This window comes from Odontesthes bonariensis, chromosome 9, assembly GCF_027942865.1.
Source record: "Odontesthes bonariensis isolate fOdoBon6 chromosome 9, fOdoBon6.hap1, whole genome shotgun sequence".
Taxonomy (NCBI): Eukaryota; Metazoa; Chordata; class Actinopteri; order Atheriniformes; family Atherinopsidae; genus Odontesthes; species Odontesthes bonariensis.
This window is the reverse complement of record NC_134514.1, coordinates 20,454,051-20,475,178: the sequence shown is the minus strand read 5'-3', so window position 1 is coordinate 20,475,178 and position 21,128 is coordinate 20,454,051. Positions and strand designations below refer to the sequence as shown.

Here is a 21,128-nt window from a genome sequence, read left to right as displayed (position 1 = left end):
ATAAAGCTCCTCCCGGTAAAACTGCTACATTTCTACTTTACTATGAATCCACTTCACACTGTATTAAGTCCCAAAGTGTCTTAACTCTGAGTGTCAGCGTGTTAACACGGAGCTGTGAACGTCGCCTTTTAATGTCTCAGCCCCTTATAAGTGGAACAAAAGTGGAAGAAAGAAAGAAAATGCCACAAACATTTGCGTCCCCACCTGCAGCCTCTCTATGCAGTTACAGAATTGCAGTGCATGTGTGGAAAAGTCCTCACTACTCATTGTAAGTCGTTCCTTTTTCTCGGTCGCACTTCTTATTCGGCTTCCAAGCTCGTCAACCTGAACACGTGTGCCATTTCCAAACCCCAAAAATCCATATCTGGATATGAAACACTCACCCTCTGTAGGTTTGAAATGTGCCAGTTAAAAGGTTTGTTGTTGGGGGCAGCAGCTGCAGTCAGCGTGGCTTCACCGAGGTTAGAATAGATTCCGGCATTTAGCGGCAAGTTCATATGAAAATGTACAGGATTGATTATCTCCTTCTGCTTCTCTCTCAGATAATACAAGAGTTCAACCAGCAGTTATTCATGCAAGAAAATCCCGTGTTCCACAAAGCACACGACTTCCAGTTCCAGCCCAGTGAATGTGACATGGTAAGAGTTGCATAGATGCGCACACCTATGCTGTAATGTCATCTGTGCACGCGCAGCATTGTCTTATTGTATTTGATCCTTAGATTGTTTGCACATGAACTTGTTCGCAGCCGGACAAACAGACACTCGCACACACTCAGACACGGATACATCAACCGGCCTCCTGTTTTGCCACATGTTAGCTTTTCCCTCGAATCTTTTTCTTCATTTTAGTTCACACCTGTGAGTCAAGTTCTTGGCTCGTATCAGCTGGCTGGACTGCTGACACAGCGCTCTTTTCACTTTATTCCTCACGATTTTAGGCTAATCCATCGGAGGCTGAGAGGAAGCTAAAGCTCTGATCATTCTCTCTCTCTGGAGAGATCTTTGGGTATTTTGCTTCCAGCTTTTGGAGATTTCTTTCTGTTAACAATTCCAGATGGAATAGTCCGCTTAACTAGAGACTGGTGACAGCATGAGAGAAGCATGAATCGACTCTGTGTTCTAATTTTTATCGCCAGTGCCAAGTGATGTGTGTCCATTGGGAACTTATCTTTCTAGCCCTTGAATCATTTATCGTTCATTAAAGCTTTTCTAAAAATCTTTTTTATTCAATTGACTGCAGAGTGTAACAAATATTTAAGATTGTGTAGAATGATCAAAGCCTGTGTGATCACAGTGGAACAGTTGGATTTGGGCTGCCGCGCGTCTCTGGGGACCTGTTAAGTATTTCTGGCTAAGAAAGACATGTCTTTCAGTGGACACAGTGCCTAATTCCTCTATAAAGAAGCTATGCTTTTCTCCTGTGTGAGTCATATTGTGCTCTCTTGATTCTCAGCTACTTTTTTATGTACGTCTCTCTCACAAGTTTCTCTCTCCCTCCTTGATCTCTGCCTCTCTAACATTTATCTGTGTATCAATATTCTACTCCGTCCTTGTGTCTTCCTGTTCCTCTTAAATCTTCGCTAACACTTTTCCCCTCAAATTTTTTCCCCATAAACCTCTCCTTGACTCTGTGTGTCTGCGTGCTTGCACTGCGGCTCTTGGGTGTGTGGATGCCTCCTGCCTGTGTGTGTGTGTGTGTGTGTGCGTGGCAGACTCTGAGCTCGGTGCAGCAGTTGGTGGACATTGAGCCGTCGCCCGTCAGTGCCATGAGAATGACCCTGGCACAGGTAGTCTTAACCGTTGTTAGCATTCCCATCTTCATTCCTAACACCTCAAGCCATGTCTCATCTGCTCCATTCATGTCCTATTATTATCTGTATGGCCTGGTAACCTGTGGTTAGCTATGCACCAAACAAAGCTCTAACAATCTAGCTCAACACCAACAATTAAGGGAGAGACTGATGTTTTTGCATCACATTGGGAATATATGTATCACTTTGTGTTTTTTTTTGCAGACTACAAACCAAATGAATACAAACTACAAAGTAACCAGACAAACGTTTCCCGCATGTTTTTGCTGCCGGTGCATTTTGCGACAGTTAAGAGTCAAATCATGATCATTTGCTTTGAAAAAAAAAGATGAAAAATCACCGGTTGTCCATGGAGTAACGCCGTTGATAAATGCTAGTCTCCACCGCGACGCTCCCGACCAGAGGCCGCTGACATTACAAAGCAATGTTATAATGCATAATAAATGATGCTCCCTTCCTAAGTGTATGTTTATATGGGAGGCAAAGCCTTTCTCCAAGATTCAATTCTGATTGACTGTCAAACAGCAAGTCAACGAGTAACCTTTCCATCCCAGCTGGCTGGCTGTATGGGCCTGCCCTTTATCATGAACAGACAGTGAAGCAGCCATCACAACATGTCTTTCCCGCTTCAGCACAAACAGGACTCTTAGCATGAGTATACCAAATATTAGTGCTCGCAATCAATAATAAGTATGGGCTGATATTTAGCAACTTTGAACCCTTTGCGATACGCCCGGGGGTGTTTTATCATTACAGGGCTAACATATTTTTTAACTTACAAATAGATGTTGACACATCTTTGTGTTCCACATATCATTAGTTTTAAACATTGGTCTCTGTGAGTCAAGGAGGACGTTGTTTATATGAACTAATATTGGTCCGAGCCTTAACCATAGTCATAATGTGTGCAGTTTTCCCATTCGCTTAATTACAGAGCAAGTCGTTGCAAAGAACTTGTTATCAGAATCTACACTAGTCACTGTCATGTTATCATTAACGTGACAGTTGCGCACTGCAGCAAAAGCACACAATTACATCATGACATCACCATCATTGGTGGGCCAAAGATAGAGGCTCTAAATTTCACGTATGAGCTGTAACTTTAGTTGTCACTCGAGTCGACTTTACTGTTATCCAACGATGAAACACTCTTTGATATATTCTTCTTCTTTGACCATTACAACTTTTCCTGCCTGACCTGTCCTGTCCGATGTACCATAAACTTCTTTGCTGAAATTGGATGTTAGATAAATAAGATATATAACAGCTGCAAAAGGGGAGTAGATAACAATCCCTGTCAAAGCAAAGTGTCTTTGTTGCAGTATTGTTATTGTAGAAGCTACATGGCAGAGGTTTCTCCTCACTGTCATGCTGGTCATACATGTTTCGGCGAGCAGCACAGGCCCTGCACCGGATGATCCATCAGTTGCTGTAATTTTGTTGCAATTATGTAGTCGGTTGAAAATTCATCTCGATATCAATTTTTATTTGGACGTTTGTTGTTTTTTGGTCATCGGAGAAAGTTTTGTCTCCCTCTGTGTTCTGTGTTTTTTTTTCTTTTTGATGATGTAAGATAATAAGCGAAAGTGTAAGTATTTCTTCAAATTCAGCCTACATCATTGGGGCTTTTTTGTCTTTAAGTGTCTGCATCTGAAAACGTCAGCTGCATACTGATTTTTTTATTTAAAAAGTTGAAACAAAATCATATTTAAGTTATTGGCATTGTATTTGGATTTGTAATTAGCCCCTTACCTTTACTTTTGATTTTTTTAATATACTTTAAAATGTCAGAGATCAAAACGACCCTGTCGGTAGTTTCAACCTGCTGGGTACCTTTTAGGCCAACCACATACTGGGTCAATCTTACACATCGAGATGGATTGGTCATTTTTACCCCTTTGACATTGTGGTTGATATTAACCCCCCAGCCTGGACTGATTCTGACACATTTCAATCTAGGAAGTGCAGCCTGTAGACCACTGCGTTAAGTGACTGGGGCATTTAATGCTGCCTGCCATAATGGCACGAAATCTATAGATTATTTCATGCAGCTCATTTCATTCTTTTTCACAACAGAAACTCTGATTTGTAATAACAGGAAAAGCAGAGGTGTGATTTATTGCACGAGTTCAGGCTTGCCCACCATCATGGCTTCCTGGGACACTTAATGACACTGAGCTAATGTTCACAAATTTTGCCTCACCTGTGGATTTCTTGTGATGAGGTCAAAATGTTTCCTGTGAAAATGGTCTGTCCAAGATAAGAACAGGTATTTTCTGTAGGAAATGAGTGTTTGCTGCGGGCGATAGAGGAAACCTTCCCTCTGATAGTCGAGACACAGCTGATCTTAAAAGTGGCAGTTTTTAAAGCTAATATAAAACTGTAGATTAGCACAGAAGGTAAGACTTGCCAACATAAACCACCATCAGAACAAATGCATTACCAGCACTAAAAGAAAGGCAGAAAATGGCAAAATCATGAGACTAATATATCCCACGATGCCTTCCTGGGTCAGGAAAACAACACTGAACACTTTCAGCATGATGTATGGGGGCAAAAGTCAGTCTTCATACATCAAGGGAAAAGTAGTGAAGCTATGACACAGCTTCCATATTTCCCAGGTGCCCCTTAAAACATATGCTGGGTCGTTAAATTGGCTCTTTGTCCTCAAAACTTGGGCACTTCCTGACTTAAATGTTTCTAGAGCATTAGGGGACTTCAAAAGAGAAGACCGTAACGCTGACAAAGGGGGTGGTCAGAGCCATAAATTTGGAGGATGGGCAGTCATATCTATGATGTGTCAACCATCCCTTCTGTTGATCCCTTCCAATAAACCAGCAGCGGGGCTGCACAACTTCCTGTCAGCCCAACATTGTGTTTCTGTGGTTAACATAGGGCAGCATTTTTTTGGCTTGTACAAATAAAAAGCGTAATAGCTATGCTTTTACCCCAATAAGAAGGCTTTATGCTCTAATGCAGGCTATGCAGACACTAGGGAGGACTTCATAGAAATCTTGCTTTCTTTGCTGAAGCGTAAAAAAGATGCTCTTCAACACTGAATATTATAGCAAGAGATCATTTTTTTTAGATAAGAGGTTAAACGGGAGGTTAAATGTGAGGTTCAGGGTCTTGCCCATTGATACTTTGTCACGGGGACACACCGGGGATCCAACCGCCAACCTTCCACACCAGCATTTTTAAATAGTTTTAGCAAACTATCTGAATAAAAATGTAAAAATAATTCATCTTTACGTGACACATTATCTTCCAGCCACCCTTTTAATCCTCTCTCCCTTTATTGCTCGGTGTTCTCCCATGCCCGGATGTAATTAAGCTGTAAATCTCTTGTGTAATACTTTTTGTTTCACACCTATACTTAGCCAGTTTTATACCCCAGTGTTACTGAATCAGCTCATAATTAATGGATATGATTTGCACGAAAAGATGCAGTTAAAAGACTGTGTGCTTGAGTCTGACTATTAGCAGATTATGGGAACCCAAGCTTCTCAGCAGTGTCACTGCTGTGAGTTCACAGCAGTGACACCCACCTGGTTTATTTTGGTTGGTACTGGATTATTCTTTTTTTTTTTTCTATGTTTTCAGCAGAGATGTCACTCTCGACATTTCTGCTAATTTTTTGACACGAGAATCTTCACAAGATTACTTCACAACTTTTGCAGACGTGAGGAACACTTGTTATTTCCTCAAAGCAAAGATGGAAGCCCAGGTTTTGCACGGATTTATCTCTGAGAGACCAGAGGCGTTGGTTAAAGGGACTATATGTGCTGTGTAATGTACAGATTGGAAAAGCACCTCGAGGCAAACTGACATGATCTGATGTAACAGAATGAAGAAACTGGAGGGGAAGTCATTTTTTATAAAAGTTAACACCATCGAATATCAGTCCCTGCTATAAAGAAGTAAGGAAGAGGAACAAATTAGAGAAATTAAAGAGTAGAAATGGCAAATTTGCATATCACATTTCTTCAGAGCAAGTAAGAGCAGCCCGCTGTAAAATGTTGAGCATTTGCATAGACTTAAGTTTTTTTGTGTTGTGTGCATATTCCTGGTCGTGAGTCCAAATCAAATCAAGACTCAGGGGAGGAGCACCAAAGACAGCAACATGTGAGAATGATGTAGTCAGCATTGTAGATATTGTTAGCTTCTGTGTCGGTGTAACCAACATCCTTTGTTAATATGGTTTCAGGGCTTTTACAGTGCTTTTTTTTCCCACAGAGATGGGTTTTTCAAATTCCTCCCAAACCAAAATCTTGCTCTTCCAGTCTACACCAATCAGCCATAACATTACGACAATCGGCCTAATATTGAGAAGGTCCCTCTCGTGCTTCCAAAGGAGCTCTGACCAGTCACGGCTTAGACGAAAAACAGCAGTGGGTGTCCCTAGAGTCACTCGTATCTGTACCTTGGAGATAGATCCTTCGGGCACAGTATGTTGTGGGGTAGATTGGGCAGTGTTTGTGGGGCTCAGTGTTGTCCTGCTGGGGTGGTTTGCTACCGTTTTGGAGAACTGTTACCATGTGGGGGTGTGGCTGGTATGCCGAGATATTAAGGTGAATGGCAAGGGTCAAAAACATCCATGAGAATAGCAGGATCCAGTTTTGTTCCCCCATCATGATGTGGTATTGTAACAATACAAGCAGTGTTACTCCTTTACCTGTCACTGGTTTTAATGTAATGGCTGACTGGTGTACATTTGAATTTCAGACTGTAGCGCGGACACATACAAGTACAAGAATCTGAGGAGACGTCACTAGGAGCAAACTTAGCAGAGCAAAGGTTTGACATTTTAGGTGAAGCAAACCATGAGGAATTCTGGTGATAATTTCCCACCAACCAAACTAACACATGAAAGGTTTTTCCAGGTGTGATGTTTTTTTGGCATTTCATTCCAGAACACCTTGTTACCGTGTTTTATCAAGACTGCAGTGGTTGTGGTTTGATCAGAATTTGACTGACTAAGCAACACCCCGGCTGTCTTTGAAGTTTCTTTCAGTTCTTGTTTGTTCACGTACAAACGTATGTGACGCGATCTTTGCTGCGCTGAACCCCCACCTTCTTCAAACCTGAGAAAAAAGGGGCCACGAACGAAATGGGTGCCAAACCGTTTTAACTCTGGCACCTTTGCCAGAAAATGCACATTTCAGTGGAATGCAAGTTCCCATAAAAAGAACGTGGCGAAAAAAACAAAACAGTTTTCAAGGCTTTTAAGAAGCAATGTTGCTGATTTTGTGAACGATAAGCGGTTGAACTCGGAGGCAGATTTGATACGCCGGTCCCTGTAGATTTGCCACATGGTTATAATCGATGATGAATGCTTTATTGGAAAGTCATGTAGATTTATTGACAGGATCGCATATTTTCTTTTATGTGTTTAAAAAAAAATAGAAAAGAACAAAGTCTCTTATAAAAAGGAGAAGGCTGTTGCCATGCGCCCCCTGCTCTTTCACTTTTTAGCACACACAAGTACACACACTCACATTCCTACACACACGTGCTCTTCCACATATGGTTTCAATACCGTTTATTTTGTTCCGAGAGGATTGCGATGGAGCTTTTGCAACACACAGTGTATTAATTACGTGTGAAGGAAACAATCTCTCCCACGCTATCTTTAGCTCAATTAACAGCTGCAGCATATCACACACCTTGAGCTGTTAACACTGACACTGTGCTTATGTGTGTTTGCACGTGTGGTGCCGGGTGCACGCGTGCTTTTACCCACGCCTGTCTCTTTGTGTGTGCGTGGCTGTGTATGTTTTAGAGTCGTCAGCTGGAGTCGGAGTCGGGGACGACGGAGGAGCACAGCCTGAACAAGGAGGCCAGGAAATGGGCGACCAGAGTGGCCAGAGAGCACAAAAATATCATCCACTGCAAGAGAGTAAGTACAGCGGAAAACGCACGCTGACAAGACGTTCAACATCTGAACCTTAATGATAAAGCACATGCATACGCCATTTCTAATGAAGTTGCGTTTGTGTGTGTGTGTGTGTGTGTGTGTTGCTCTCAGTCTCTAGAGGAGTGTGAGAGTCACGGCCTGCCCCCCACCGAGCAGGGCAGACTAGATCTGGAGCTGAAGATAGAAGACACCAAAGAGATGATGCGCAAAGCTGAGGTCTGTGACTCACACTGTCAACATTTATTGTTGTTTCAGCATCTGTGACTAAACTCTCTTGTGTGTTCAGATGGCTTTCCTCTTTGTGAACTGAACACACAAAAGTAAGCTCCGGTGTCTGCTACCGTGTGCAGGATGCAAGGATGTAGCGAACAGATAGATGACTGATCTCCAACAAACCCTCAGACGACAGACTTGTTAATGCACGGTTTACGTATATGTGCTGTTATGATGAGTGGCTTGTCACTAAGGATTTGATCTATTTGATGTATTGGTGAAAAGTTGAATGCAGGTATAGCAAACAGGGTGTGTGTACCTCACACAGACCATTAATCCACGAATATCCTCCATCACACGGAATGTCAAATCATTCATGTTATTCATCGACTAAGCCCAGTTATCTTATTTATGTAGTTTTCCTACATTCTGCCCCTTTGTGCAGGTTCAAATGCACTTTCCCAGAGTATCGTTTGTCTTGTATGCCTCAGTTTGAGAGCAGTACAGCTACAAAAGCATGAGCTCTAAAGTGAAGACAATTGAAATGAAGGTTTCGCCACTTATAGTTCAGATTCTAAGCGGTCATTTTGCTCTCCCTCTCTCCTTTCCTCCTTCAGCTTTTCCTTTTCGCCGGCATGGTTATCATTCATGCATCGATTCTCACAGATCTAACATGTCACACCCTGACTGACAGCAGTGCATCATGGCCTCGTCTTATTATCTGCATGTATTCCGTCTGCTTTCCAGCCTGGCTGAGCTCATTGTCTGCACGTCATTGCCTTTTTGTCTCTCTTTGTCACCCTCTGCTGTCGGATTAAGTCAAAACCATTTTTAATTCCCAGTGACGCTTTCTGTTTTGTATTTCGGCTTTTTAAGTATTTGTTGAGAACTAATGATTTAAAAAATATTTGTAACGTTTGATCTCACGCTACAGGATAATAGGGTTTTTCATTTGAGAGCACAAATCACATCACCTCTCCTCCTCTTTGTGTCATTCAGTCTGTATCTCCAACGCTGTCTCTCAGGTGTTCTTTTCTCTTGTTCACTAAGTTGATGAATATTTGATGAGCTCATTTGGTGCGAATGATCTCATAATTATAAAGGGAGCAAAAAGGCGGAGAAAATACTTTTTGTAGGTTCAATTGTAGCTTCAACGTGCCTTTTAGGTCAAATCTTCATCCCATTGAGCCTTTTCTCATGATAATTTCAGCCCCTAGTTAGAAACCAAAGCCACAAAGACACAAGTTTAGGACAGAGAATCAGTATACAGCAGAGTTACAGATATTTGTTTGGATTGGATTTCCCCTGAGCTGTCAACTCGCTGTTCTCGGTCATCTCGAGGGGGGGGGGCGGGCCCACAAAGTCAGATATCTAGACCCAGGAATGTTTTGCTTGGTGGCAATCCTCTGATAATGCACGGTTATCGTCAGAGGCGGCGTTCCTTAAGCCAACTTAAGTAAAAAAAGACAGCGATCAGCAAATAATAACAGAGTGACTGCATACTTGGCCTCTACACCCGTGCTCATTTGCTCATCGTGACTGTATTTTAAAGGGCAAATGTGACAGATAGATGCGTTTCTAAATCAATATTTAGTAGAGGCAAAACTGTGAGGAAGGTAGAAGGTTAAGGTTTATTTACCCCTGAGATGCATGCTATAGAGAGTAATGCTCCAGAGTTTGCAAACCAGTTTATTTGTCATTATTTTAGATAAATGTTTATGTTTTAGCTTTGAATCTATTTCATTATAAGTGGTACTCACCTTAATCTGAGGGACAATCCTCTTTTATTTCCCTCAATTTGAATGCGTTCAATGAGCAGTGAAAGAACAGTTATGTATTCTGTTATATACAGATGCTGGTCTGATTTTGTGGCCTCTGTCCAAGAGCTCGATAAAAGACTGAAGCCAGAGGCTGTGCACATCTTTCTCCGAAATGACTGGAACGTTTATTATCGAAACAAGATTTCACAGCATGATTAAGTGATTTGCTTAATTCAGGCTGTGATACAAAGCAGTGAACACTCTCATAGAATTGAATTCGTTATATATTCTAATCATGTATGATCTTGCTCCGGGCCTTCTGCTTCTGCTTTTAAAACAACGGGCTTCCAAAGTCAGAGTTAAGGGAAAAGGTTTCTGAAAGAGGCACACGCCGAAAGGTACCCGGCATTGGTTTTGGATTTAGCGTTGATATCCCAGAGATATGCAGTCAATTTTGATGAAGAGAATTTCCAGAATTAGAAAATGGGAATTTCCAGAATTGATTGGAATGAATTAAACTCCAGTGAATGTTCTCCTGGAAGTCAAATCCCTTTTTTGTGTTGGTAAGTAACTTTTATGTGAAGGGTTTTCTAAATTGTTAATACAGGATCTGACTGATCAGATTTTTTTTCTTCTTCTTGTGATTTCTTATTAAGGTTGAATCTAACTAAAAAGAACTCTGTTTTGTTTTGAGATGCCTTCGTGCGTCTTTGCCCTTTTATATCTTTTAGAAAATCATAGAGGATGAGGGAGTGAGAACAAGGGGCGACGAGATGCTGTGTCCAGCCTTAGCTGTTAAGGGCTGTCCCTGTCTCAATCTGTCCTCATTTACACACTGCACTGAGACACGGAGTAGACGGGGTACCCGAGACTCATTTCACCACAAGCATGCAAAACTAATAAGAATTGGAAAAAGTCAGTTGAATATCCCATCAGATCTAGCTCACATTTTGCCAGCGCTGACATGGTTATGGACCTTTGGAGAATTTCACAAGGACGTATTTGTGAGGATGTGTTCACATTATTTGTGGTTATAAAAAAAACCTAGTGCACATGTAGCACCAGTGGATAAAGTTGATGAAGCGTATTGGTATCCTGCTTGCTAAGAGACATAATAAAGAAATAAGGCTACAGTGTGTTACGCAGCGAGACCCCACTGTGTCTTCATATTGACATTTAAATCCACGCACAAACAGTACGTAGCTTCTTGTTTTTGTTTAGTTTACCAGTGCAAAAGTGGCTGCTTTACATCCTGTCTCTGCACAAAAGGTGGTCCATATGTGGAGATATCTTCTCCGTGCAGCATCTCTCTGCCTGTCTAGCTTTCCATCTGGTTTTCTGCCTTCCTTTTCCTCAGTGTTGGTTCTATTGATCGCAGTTGCTCAGCTGGACTGTCTGTCTGAGTTTGTGCTGTCTGCCCGCCACTGGCTGCTTATTATATTGACTCCACGTAATGATGCACTGCCAGAAATGATTTTAAGGAGCACTTTCAGGCAGTGAAAAGACCAATGTTTTCACTTTTCGTCTTCCAGTTTGGTACGTTACGGTCTATCAGCAACGGCCAAGGTTGACGCGTTCCTTTGATATTTGTTGGGTGCTGCTAACGGAATAAAACGCCGGCACTTAAGGAAAACAGGTCTGTATTGATCAAAGCATTGGAGTCTGGCTCGATTCCTCTGCGGGATGGAGCTATCAGCTATCAATCTGCTCTGTCAGCACAAGTGAGGGAGGAGATCAGCAGGTAGCAAAGGAGGATATTGATAAAGACAGTGGGGGAAAGCAAAGCTACAGAGAAAGGATCAGAGAAGAAATGCATTGTAGAGGTGAGACGAAAAAGAGATTGAGTGCATATCAGGGGTCGCCGTACTGGTGCTTATAGTTTTATCACACTGTCTCATTACGGGAGAGCACAGCTCAATTTGGTGTTAACAGCTTATCAAAGAAAATGCAAGTTTTAATGATTTCTTGCAAAGGACACTACATGGCACAGATTTATCACATTTCAGGGTGTAAATTCAATTCACAGCCTTCACCGAAGGGGGCCTCTGCTGTTGACAGGCCAAAGATAAAGCGTTATCACGATTAGAGAAAGTTTTGCTCCGGTATACAGGTCCATTGAAATCAAATTTTCCTTCATTCTCCGTCTGAGATGGATCTAATTTTTTATTTTTTTTTCATCCGTGGGAAAACAGAAATGAGGCCCGAAATCTTCAACAAAACAAGCAGAAAGACTGATACGAGAAAAGCTGTCTTGGCCAGTGATGTGTGTGTGTGTTTTTTTTTAACATTCCTGCCCCACTCTTTCTCCAAAGACAATAAAGTTGAAAGCTGAGGCTCGCTTGGACCTTCTGCGACAAGTGGGGGTTGCCGTGGATACTTGGCTGAAGAGCGCCATGAACCAGGTCTGTGTTGTCTGTGAGAGGTGGAAAAATACATGCTCCATATTTGTGTGTGTGTGTTTGTGTATGTAAGCATCGCCTGCTCCGTGCCTTACTTGTTTCATGCAGACAAGTGTGAGGCACTGGGTGACACGTGTGTGAGTGTATAAATATCCTCTCGCAAATGAATTCCCGTCTGTATCCTAGTTTGTGAGTGTCTGTGTGTGTGTGTGTGTTTGAAATGTGTGTATAAACCACCCACTTTCTCTGTGCATGCTGTAGGTGATGGAGGAGCTAGAGAATGAACGCTGGGCCAGCTACACTTCCCACGATCCCTCGCTGTCGGTGAGAAACTTCCCCTCACTGTGTCCACGTTGCTGCCTTTTTGCCATTTCAGCACAAGCAAACCTGTTCTCATAAAAACAAAAAGTTCATTTTAAAAGACGTGAAAACAGTGGAGGAATATGGCGCACCGGGAAACCCGTCAGTCTCACGCCCCTTTTGTGGGGGAAGATGGTTACGCAATCACAGCACAAACACTGAAAACAATCAGGTTGGGGTTTATTGTTTATTGTTTTGTTGTGTTCCAAATATATCTCCACAGAAGAGCTTCAAACCTGCCATAGTAGATGGGAGTCTGTTGTAAAGGGTTGAAAGAAAATCAGAGGGAAAAGGCAGGCAGGAAGGAAAATAAAAGGGATGTTCTAATAGACACAGTTTGGATTGAATTACTGACGAGAAAACAAGATGACCAGACCACAAAAGCCGGTGAGGTGCTCTTATGTGTTGGTTTTCTTTCTCTACTTATTTGCTAGAGTAGAAAGAGTCATTCTGTGGGGCATCACTGCAAGTTTATAAGCTTAGCTTAACTACAAAGCCGCAAAAATAAACCATTTTAACCTTCTGTGAGTTTAATGACGATAGCTTTGGTCTATTATTAGTAGCACAGCTGCTTGTCAGCCAAAGCGAGAATAAGACAGGAAGGTGGCTGCAGTCTGTGTGCAGTATCATGATGGCTAATAGCTTCATTACATCTCATAGCCCATTATAACCTACTTTATGTAACGGTTTGGCTCTAGTTGAAATCTAAGATGCTAACAGCTCAGCACCAGTGTCACCTAGACAACGTAAAGGCTATGCCAGTGTTTCCTGTGGACCTCCTGGCCTGCATTTTTCCCTGTGACAACACACCTGCTTCAAATTATCTTCACGCTCTTCAGCAGTCAGAAAACGACTCACTCGTTTAAATCAGATGTGACCGGCGGTACGCTGTAAGAGAGTCTTATCACAATGCTCGTGCTACTTTTTTCCTCACCTGTCTAGGTGGGACACCTCTGACCACTCAGTGAAATTATTGATATCTATATCCTGTCTGGCTGTCTGTGTTGCATGCATGGTGGCCTGCGTTAACCACGTCAGATCAAAACCATCGGGTCACTGAATGGTGAATGTGTATGATAATCAGAAATGATCCATGAAATAGTCTCTCCGACAGCTTTTTTCTGCCCTCAGTTCATCCTGTGAAGAACAGAAATGTTAAACTCCTAACGCAAGTGGCTCATAATCATAGACTTTTCATTCCTTAATATTTCTTATATGTGAAAACCACCCAGCTGGAATAGTTCTCCTGACAAATCAACTGCTGAAGGATGTAAATTGTAATATAACCGAGCTCATAGCCTTATCATCTATTGTGCTGTAAGAGCCTCTAAAGGCGGCTTACTTCCCCAGTTGGAGCGCTGATGTAGACATCACACAATTTGCGGTTGCGGTTTCACGACCCTCAGCTTTAACAGCGTGATGGGCTGGGCACCGAATTGATGGAGGAGTAAGTCGAGGCTGCAGAGGTAGAATCTAGGTAGCACTGCTGCCTCACTTCATAAATGATCAGTGACGGTAGATTCTCATCTTTCATGCCCTTTTACAGCATCCCATCAAAAGTAGGTCGACTTTTTGGGGAAATATACCTGTTTGAGCATTTATTTTGTCAATACATAACAAACTAATAACAACAGCCCTGATCGGATTGATGGTATTTTTCGGAAAATCGCTCTTTATAAAACTCCCATCAAACTTCACGCACAACCTACAATTTTTCATTATGTCTGTGCAACTGTTCGTGTCTTTTGGGCTACATAAGCTGTACAAGGAGGGAGGTGTTCGTCCATCACTTTTCTGATTAATACCTCGACGGACTCAGTGTGGAGACCTGTATGTGTCTGTCAGTCAAAGGGACTAAAGATAGTCTGCTCCACTGGAAGCACTTGACATTCTGCTCACACGATATTGCAGCTCGCAGCTATCGCCAGAGAGGAAGAGTGTGAGATACTGAAGGTGAGGAGGAGAGAGAAAACATGGAGAGGAAGGGGGGCAATAGCAGGTGGATAAATAGAAAGACGCAGGGATAATAGATGGAGTTGTGCTCTGCAAGAAGGAGGGGTGGGAAGACGATTACTGAGGGCAGAGCGAGGGAGGAGGTGGTGTGATTTGGGAGGTTGAGGAGAGAATAGCATCAGAGTGATAACACAAAGTAAAATTGGATGCCGAGGTGAGAGACACAGGGTGGGGGGGGACTCTGAGAAACAGAAGAGAACACTGTAAGGCCACAGTGTACCATCAATTCTGTTAGATTTGGATTGCACAGACACAAATCACTCGTCAAGACAAAGAAACTGCACAGGCGTCGTCCATCCTCCACACATTTCAGTTTCACATTACATTACTACCCGCAAATAGTCTGTAACGACTGACCGGGTTTTAATTGTTCTTTTATTTGGAAGCTCAACCAGAATGAAGGCACTTGGTGAAAAAAGAAGAGAAGAGGTCAAGAAAAGAGCACGTAAACAAAGGGATGAGAAAGACAGATGAATTATGAATAATAATCAGCCTTAGAGGGCTTTCAAACCAATAGGAGGCTCCCTCTTCATTCCACTCATCTTTATTAATACGAGAAGGAAATACTGCCAGCCACAAAGCCACTGCAGGCGCTGCCTTCATTACAATATCACTTTTACAGTTTTTACCTCCAAGACCAATAAAATCTGCCACTTGTCTGCATCTCAGTTGTGTTAGTACACACACTTACATTTTTTGGGGGCGATTTTATTGGGTTATTAATCAAATACATGCTGCTTATTTTCATTCAAGGGCGGAATGGAAGCAGTCTCTGTCACAGCATCGCCCTACTCCTAAATCAATGCAGTAAAGTGAATAAGAGTAATGTAATGCAACAGACGTGCGCTGGCCAAAATATGTCCTTGCTATCCAGTGTCAAAACACGAAACTGGACAGCGAGGCACAGAGAGCACAGCGTGGCTGTTTGTCAACAAGTGGAAAACACGCCAATAAAACCCTCAGGATGAATATGGGATATTTGGTGATCTCCTGACTTATAATAGGGACTATAATAGGGACAAGGGACAAATACTTCTAAAACTTAGAAAGCCCTATTAGGTTTGTGTGTTTGACTATGGTCAGAATGCTAATTAGTTATGGTTAGCATGAGGACTGTGCTGAACTAAAATGGTGAACAAACTAGACAAGCACTGTCAAACTCTGCACGCTAGCATGCTGATGTTCATGAAAATTATAGGTAGGACCTGTCTGCAACGCTAATAAAAAGAAAACAGGTCAGTTAAAAGAAAAGAAAGCGAACGTGAAATGCTTACTTCCGCTACCATTCCCAAAAGAGAGCTTTGATAAAAGCTTATTTCGTTCAAAGCATGCCTTTAGACCACGCCTGAAGGTTTGCATTTCACCAGGGAATTGACTGTTATCTCCAGGACAAGAAAACTTGGGAGATTAGTTCATATACAAAACACACATCTGTTTTGTTCTTTACTGGAGCAGAGTTTACCCTGTCAACAGAAATTTGATGACTAAACACAACGACCTTGTAATGGACAGGCCCACACACACTATTGTTATTGTCCAGGTCAGCTTTCTGTGTGTGATGGATCTTTCCATTGGTTGGATCACATGACGTTCATATAAGCCAGTGAATTCTCATGTAACTAAAGAGGGAGGGACCACATCAGATGAGACATTTGGCCCACACACCTGTTTCTAAAAGCTACACAGAAGAACTTCGGCAGGAAGAAAAGGTGGGGACTCATCAGTTTGAATTGTTTGGTGAGATTAGTACAGAGGAAGAAGTGGGTGAAAGTTAAAAGTTCGATGGTCGGATCTTACGACTGGCTTCGGAGTTGAAGCTGGAGACAAAAACATAGCAGGAGTAGTCCAAAGCAGAGGTGGGCTACAAAACATCTAATTCCAGCATGAGTCAGCTCTTTTTATGCTGCTGTGGCTATTTTAGGTTATTCATTGGCTTCATTTGGATGTTTATTGTATTTGGATGCCTGTTAATTTGATCTGGAGCCCAAACCTATTCTTTGCTCTTTACCTTGAAAGGTGAGGGCATCTTTTCATCTTCCTCCGTGTGCTGATCACAGGCTTTGACTCGCTGCGGCTCTGTTTGTGTGTCAAAAGGGCACCGTGGACTTGGAGCGAGAAGAGTGTGAAGAGTGCGAAGAAAATATGGAGGTTTTCGACGACAGCAGTTCCAGTCCTTCGGGAACCCTCCGCAACTATCCGCTAACCTGCAAAGTCCTGTATTCGTACAAGGTATAATTCACGCACACACACTGTAATTACATGGGCCCACACCTGCATACTTACCAATTGTCCGCTGCTAGGTGAACAACACCTGCGGCGCACAGCATCATTGTGTGCACAAGGAAAAGTCAACAGCAGTGAAATATTAATGAATCTGTTATAGTCAGTCATGAAAAATTTAAAAGCAAGCGCACTTGTCCTTCACTGTTTCTTTCCTAAAAGTTTCTGCTTGCACTTTTCGCTCACTGTAACTCTTGTTGCGTTTTCCCCGCAGGCGTCACAGCCAGATGAGTTAACTATAGATGAGCAGGAGATGTTGGAGGTTATCGAGGATGGAGACATGGAGGACTGGGTCAAGGTGCTAAAACACACACAAACGCAGACACATCAGTTGCATAGATACGCAACCCGTTTGCATTCGCAGCATCTAATTTCTTTTCATTGCTTTCGTTTTTTTTCTCCCAGGCACGCAACAAGACAGGTCAAGTGGGCTACGTCCCGGAGAAATACCTGCAGTTTCCGACTTCCAACAGCCTGCTGAGCATGCTCCAGTCTCTGGCCACGCTGGACGCTCGATCGCACACATCGTCCAATTCGACCGAGCCGGAACTGCACTCCGGCTGCATCAACGGAGACACGAACAGTGAGTATACAATGAAGTATTCTTTGTGATGATTAAACCGCACGCCATAGGTCTCAGCAAAAGAAGTTAGTTCCACTTGTATTAGTTTTAAATGGCTTTGTTTTCCCCCATAAAGAAGTCATTATGTGCCTCTGATGGAGTCATTTTTCTCTTTACTGCTCCAACTGAGTCGTATACAGATGTAGCTTAATAGGAAGTTATTGGAAAAAGCAAACGTGGGCGTCGCCCCTTGATGGCTGCATCAAGGTAAAATGAAATCGTGAAACAAATTACCGGCACTTAGGTGCCATAGTTCAGTTATAAGCTGGGTATGTTAAAAGAGAAGTTGTTACAGTTATTCCAGAGACCACTGAACAGACAGCAAAGCTCAGCGGCTGTGTAATGTCAGTGTGCAATTTGCTTGCAACCACTGACATGGTTGACACTGAATGAAATGGGCACAACTTTAGCTCCGATTTGGACTTATTCATTTCTCCAGAATGATAGGTTGTATCCAAATGGATATTTTGGGTGTTAAAAGTCTACTTACAGCCAACATTGAAATAAATCATCTGTTCATTTTAGAGTAAATGACGTTGCTGGACAAAAGCCTAGAGTTTGAGTGCATGGCCGCTTTTAAATATGATTAAGTCTGAGAAGCAGTGACCAGGCTGACTGGGCCCCAGTTATCTGGCTGAGACTGCAAATGACGTCTGAATTGATTATTTCAGATGATAAAAAGTTGATAGTTTTCGAAGTTTCATTTCATCACAAAACAAAGAAGAAAAACGGCATTAGATTATCATCTTGTTATCTTCACTGCTAAAAGTTATTTTCTGTTTTTGTACTTCCGTCCTGCTTGCTTGTAACCTTTTTCCATCTCCTTCGACTCATTTTTTTTTTGGCACCTCTTCTTTTGTTCGCTCGTTTTTTCTCCCTGTATATTTGGACCAATCACGTGAGGAAATCCTGCCAACTAACAGTTGCGTCTTTGTGTCCTTTCTCTATCTCCCTCACTCCGGCCACGTGTACCAATTTATTCATGACAGTGAGGGCAGAGCAGACATTAAACTACATGTCCTAGAGTATAATTATTCCTGCTGTGTGACTGCTTCCTCTCTATCTTTTTCTCTGCAGTGCTGTTTGTCCGGGCACTTTATGATTACGAGGGCCAGGCGGACGAAGAGCTCTCCTTCGTCGAAGGAGCTGTGATCCGCCTGTTGAGCCGTGACACTCAGACAGACGACGGCTTCTGGGAGGGAGAGCTGAACGGACGGGTGGGCGTTTTCCCCTCCGTGCTGGTAGAAGATCTCACAGAGAATGGAGAGACCAGCGGGCGAGGAGTGGGTGATACACAGGTACGGTGACAGATAACACACGAAGTAACAAGTGTTAAGCTTGTTGCGTGTGGCACAAGCGATCTCAGAGGGAAAAGTCAAAAGGCAGATTTAGGATGGAGGCAAGCTTCTTAGGTAACAGTCAGTCAGTGCTGAGCTGCACACTCAGTCTTATCAGTCTTTCCTCAGGGCAGAAATACCAAGGCTGGAGCGAAGTCTGCTGTGCCACTTTATACGTCGGCTCCCCTCCCTTCCTGTCTGCCGTCCAGCTGATCTATCAGCAGGGCCAGAGTTCACAAACAGTGGATCAGAACGGCCGCGTTCCTGCTTCACGCTGATAAAAACCCTGCAATCACAGAGAAAAAGGTCTTATCTGTGGCACTGAGTGGTGCCTTATTACAGCAGAAGTTCAGAGACAGGAAGGATACAGCCTCTCCCTTCCCACAACCCCTGTGGGCATAAGCACAGCAGCTTTTAGCATCTTTTAAGTGTTAAGTGGAGAGATTTAGTTCAGGGGAAACTGCATTGTGTTGGTCTATTATTCAGAGGCAGGGAAGTTTAGAAAGCCTGGGGCATTTCTGTAAAGGACTCGCTAAATTATGAATTGTTTGCTTTTTAAAGTTTGATAATGTTGTAGTAGATTATAGCCGCTGAGTTTTCCACCACCTGATTTTTTAACATTTATATTAATACTTTGTATTAGTTAGTCACTAGCTGATGAACATAGACATAGAAGATAAAATACACCGTTTTATTTTCTCACATTCGTGTGAATGCACATATAACGTTTGTTTCTTTTATCTCAGGAACAAGTCTTCCTTATTTTCCCACTTTTTTCAAGCAGTTGAGTTGAGTTTATTAAAACTGGGCACAACTTGCTCATAGGAAGGTTGGAAGAAACTCTCTGTGCCCATCAAACCAAATAACATTTTGCACTGTAACCTTTCCTTCCTTCCTTCCTTCCTTCCTTCCTTCCTTCCTTCCTTCCTTCCTTCCTTCCTTCCTTCCTTCCTTCCTTCCTTCCTTCCTTCCTTCCTTCCTTCCTTCCTTCCTTCCTTCCTTCCTCTCAGAGTGTGAAAAACCAGCTTCTCTTTGCTGGGTTTATTGGGTCAAGAACAATTTAGTTACAGTACCCATTAAGAGCCAAGTAACTTTGGCTTAAGAATACATCAATAAGCTAAAATACAATACATTTTTTCTTTTCATGCATTTCAGATAAAGAGATCATTTATATTAATTTATTGTCACTTTTGGAGATGTTTTCCATTGGCCAAAATGTTTAGCTTTTCCTGTATTAACTGACGGTGAATCTCCAGGATCAGATATCCTATCACTGAAGTCAAATTCAGAACTGACATGATGGTGTTTGAGTCAATGTTTGCATCAGTTTCAGGTTATCTTTATGTGATATATAAAGGTATGAGACTACTTTCTTTTTTTCCATCCCTTTCTGCAGATCTCTCCATCTTTAAAGGTGCCATCTTCTCTGCCGCCTCTTCCTCTGTACGACCAGCCTCCCATCAGCCCTTTCACCAGCCCCGAGACCTCCACGCCCCCTCCTCTGCCACGCTCCCCCTCCGCCGCACTTAATGGGGAGCATAAGCTTCCCCTGCCGGCCTCCTCTCACAAAGGAAAGCTGCCCTCTCATAGTACGACATACATAACATCTTTTTTCAATTACCACATAAACTGAAAGAGGTCTTTGTGGGTTTTTATGTGAATTTTCTGTCTCTCTCTCTCTCTCTCTCTCTCTGTAGATCAAAGCTCTAACAGGAGTCCGGTGTCTCCGGGATTTGCTCAGACTCAGCCGCTACGATTCACTCCCGAAGGAGGCCCGGGCAAACTACGACCTGTTAGTATCAAAGTCATTCCAGTCATTGTCAATGTTATGTCGAGGCTCAGCCTTGAATGACGTAGGATCGGAAATATTTTCCTCACTGTTTCAGGTTTCAACAACAGAATCGTCCTAATCCGTTAAAGAATTTCTGCCAGAGTTGACGTCTGACACTCTAAACATTGTGCACACTTCTTTTCTCTGATATAACTGGGTAAATCTATTCATAGCAAATGTTATGATGGGTTTTCTGAAATGCACAGAGTGGCACAGTTGAATACAGCAAAACAAAAGAGAAAGACAATGGGGAAACTTCCTGATTATTGTCTGTTATAGGCCTAAAAAGAACAACCTCAAGTTTCTGGGTTTTTCTCTGGGTTTTGGACATTAGCACCTACCAAAGGATTGATTTAAGGGGTATGTATCGCTGATGTCTGGAATTTGACCTAATTAACATTTTCATCGAACAGAAACTAATGAACCAAAACAAAGATAATCAGTAGTTGTAGTTTAACAGAACACACTAGTTTCTGAAATCAAGATGTGGCACAAGTGTTCATTAAACGTGATTACAGTTGTTCACCAATATGAGCTTAATTGTGTGAGAAGGTGAAGACAAAAACAACTCGGAGAAAAGTGT

At 42.5% G+C, this 21,128-nt stretch overlaps 1 protein-coding gene across 2 annotated transcripts in view; it reads left to right on the top strand.

Moving 5' to 3' along the window:
• fchsd2 (FCH and double SH3 domains 2) overlaps positions 1-21,128 on the top strand; it is a 61,785-nt gene that overhangs the window by 36,928 nt on the left and 3,729 nt on the right. Inside the window, exons 10-21 of one of the 2 annotated variants that reach the window (XM_075473569.1) lie at positions 543-638; positions 1,715-1,789; positions 7,596-7,712; positions 7,842-7,946; positions 12,016-12,105; positions 12,364-12,426; positions 16,570-16,704; positions 16,970-17,053; positions 17,161-17,338; positions 18,455-18,675; positions 20,111-20,303; positions 20,412-20,506. In XM_075473569.1, the coding sequence (XP_075329684.1) occupies positions 543-638; positions 1,715-1,789; positions 7,596-7,712; positions 7,842-7,946; positions 12,016-12,105; positions 12,364-12,426; positions 16,570-16,704; positions 16,970-17,053; positions 17,161-17,338; positions 18,455-18,675; positions 20,111-20,303; positions 20,412-20,506 (1,452 nt within the window). The remainder of the gene's footprint in view (positions 1-542; positions 639-1,714; positions 1,790-7,595; positions 7,713-7,841; positions 7,947-12,015; positions 12,106-12,363; positions 12,427-16,569; positions 16,705-16,969; positions 17,054-17,160; positions 17,339-18,454; positions 18,676-20,110; positions 20,304-20,411; positions 20,507-21,128) is intronic. The other variant, XM_075473570.1, reaches the window with a different exon arrangement.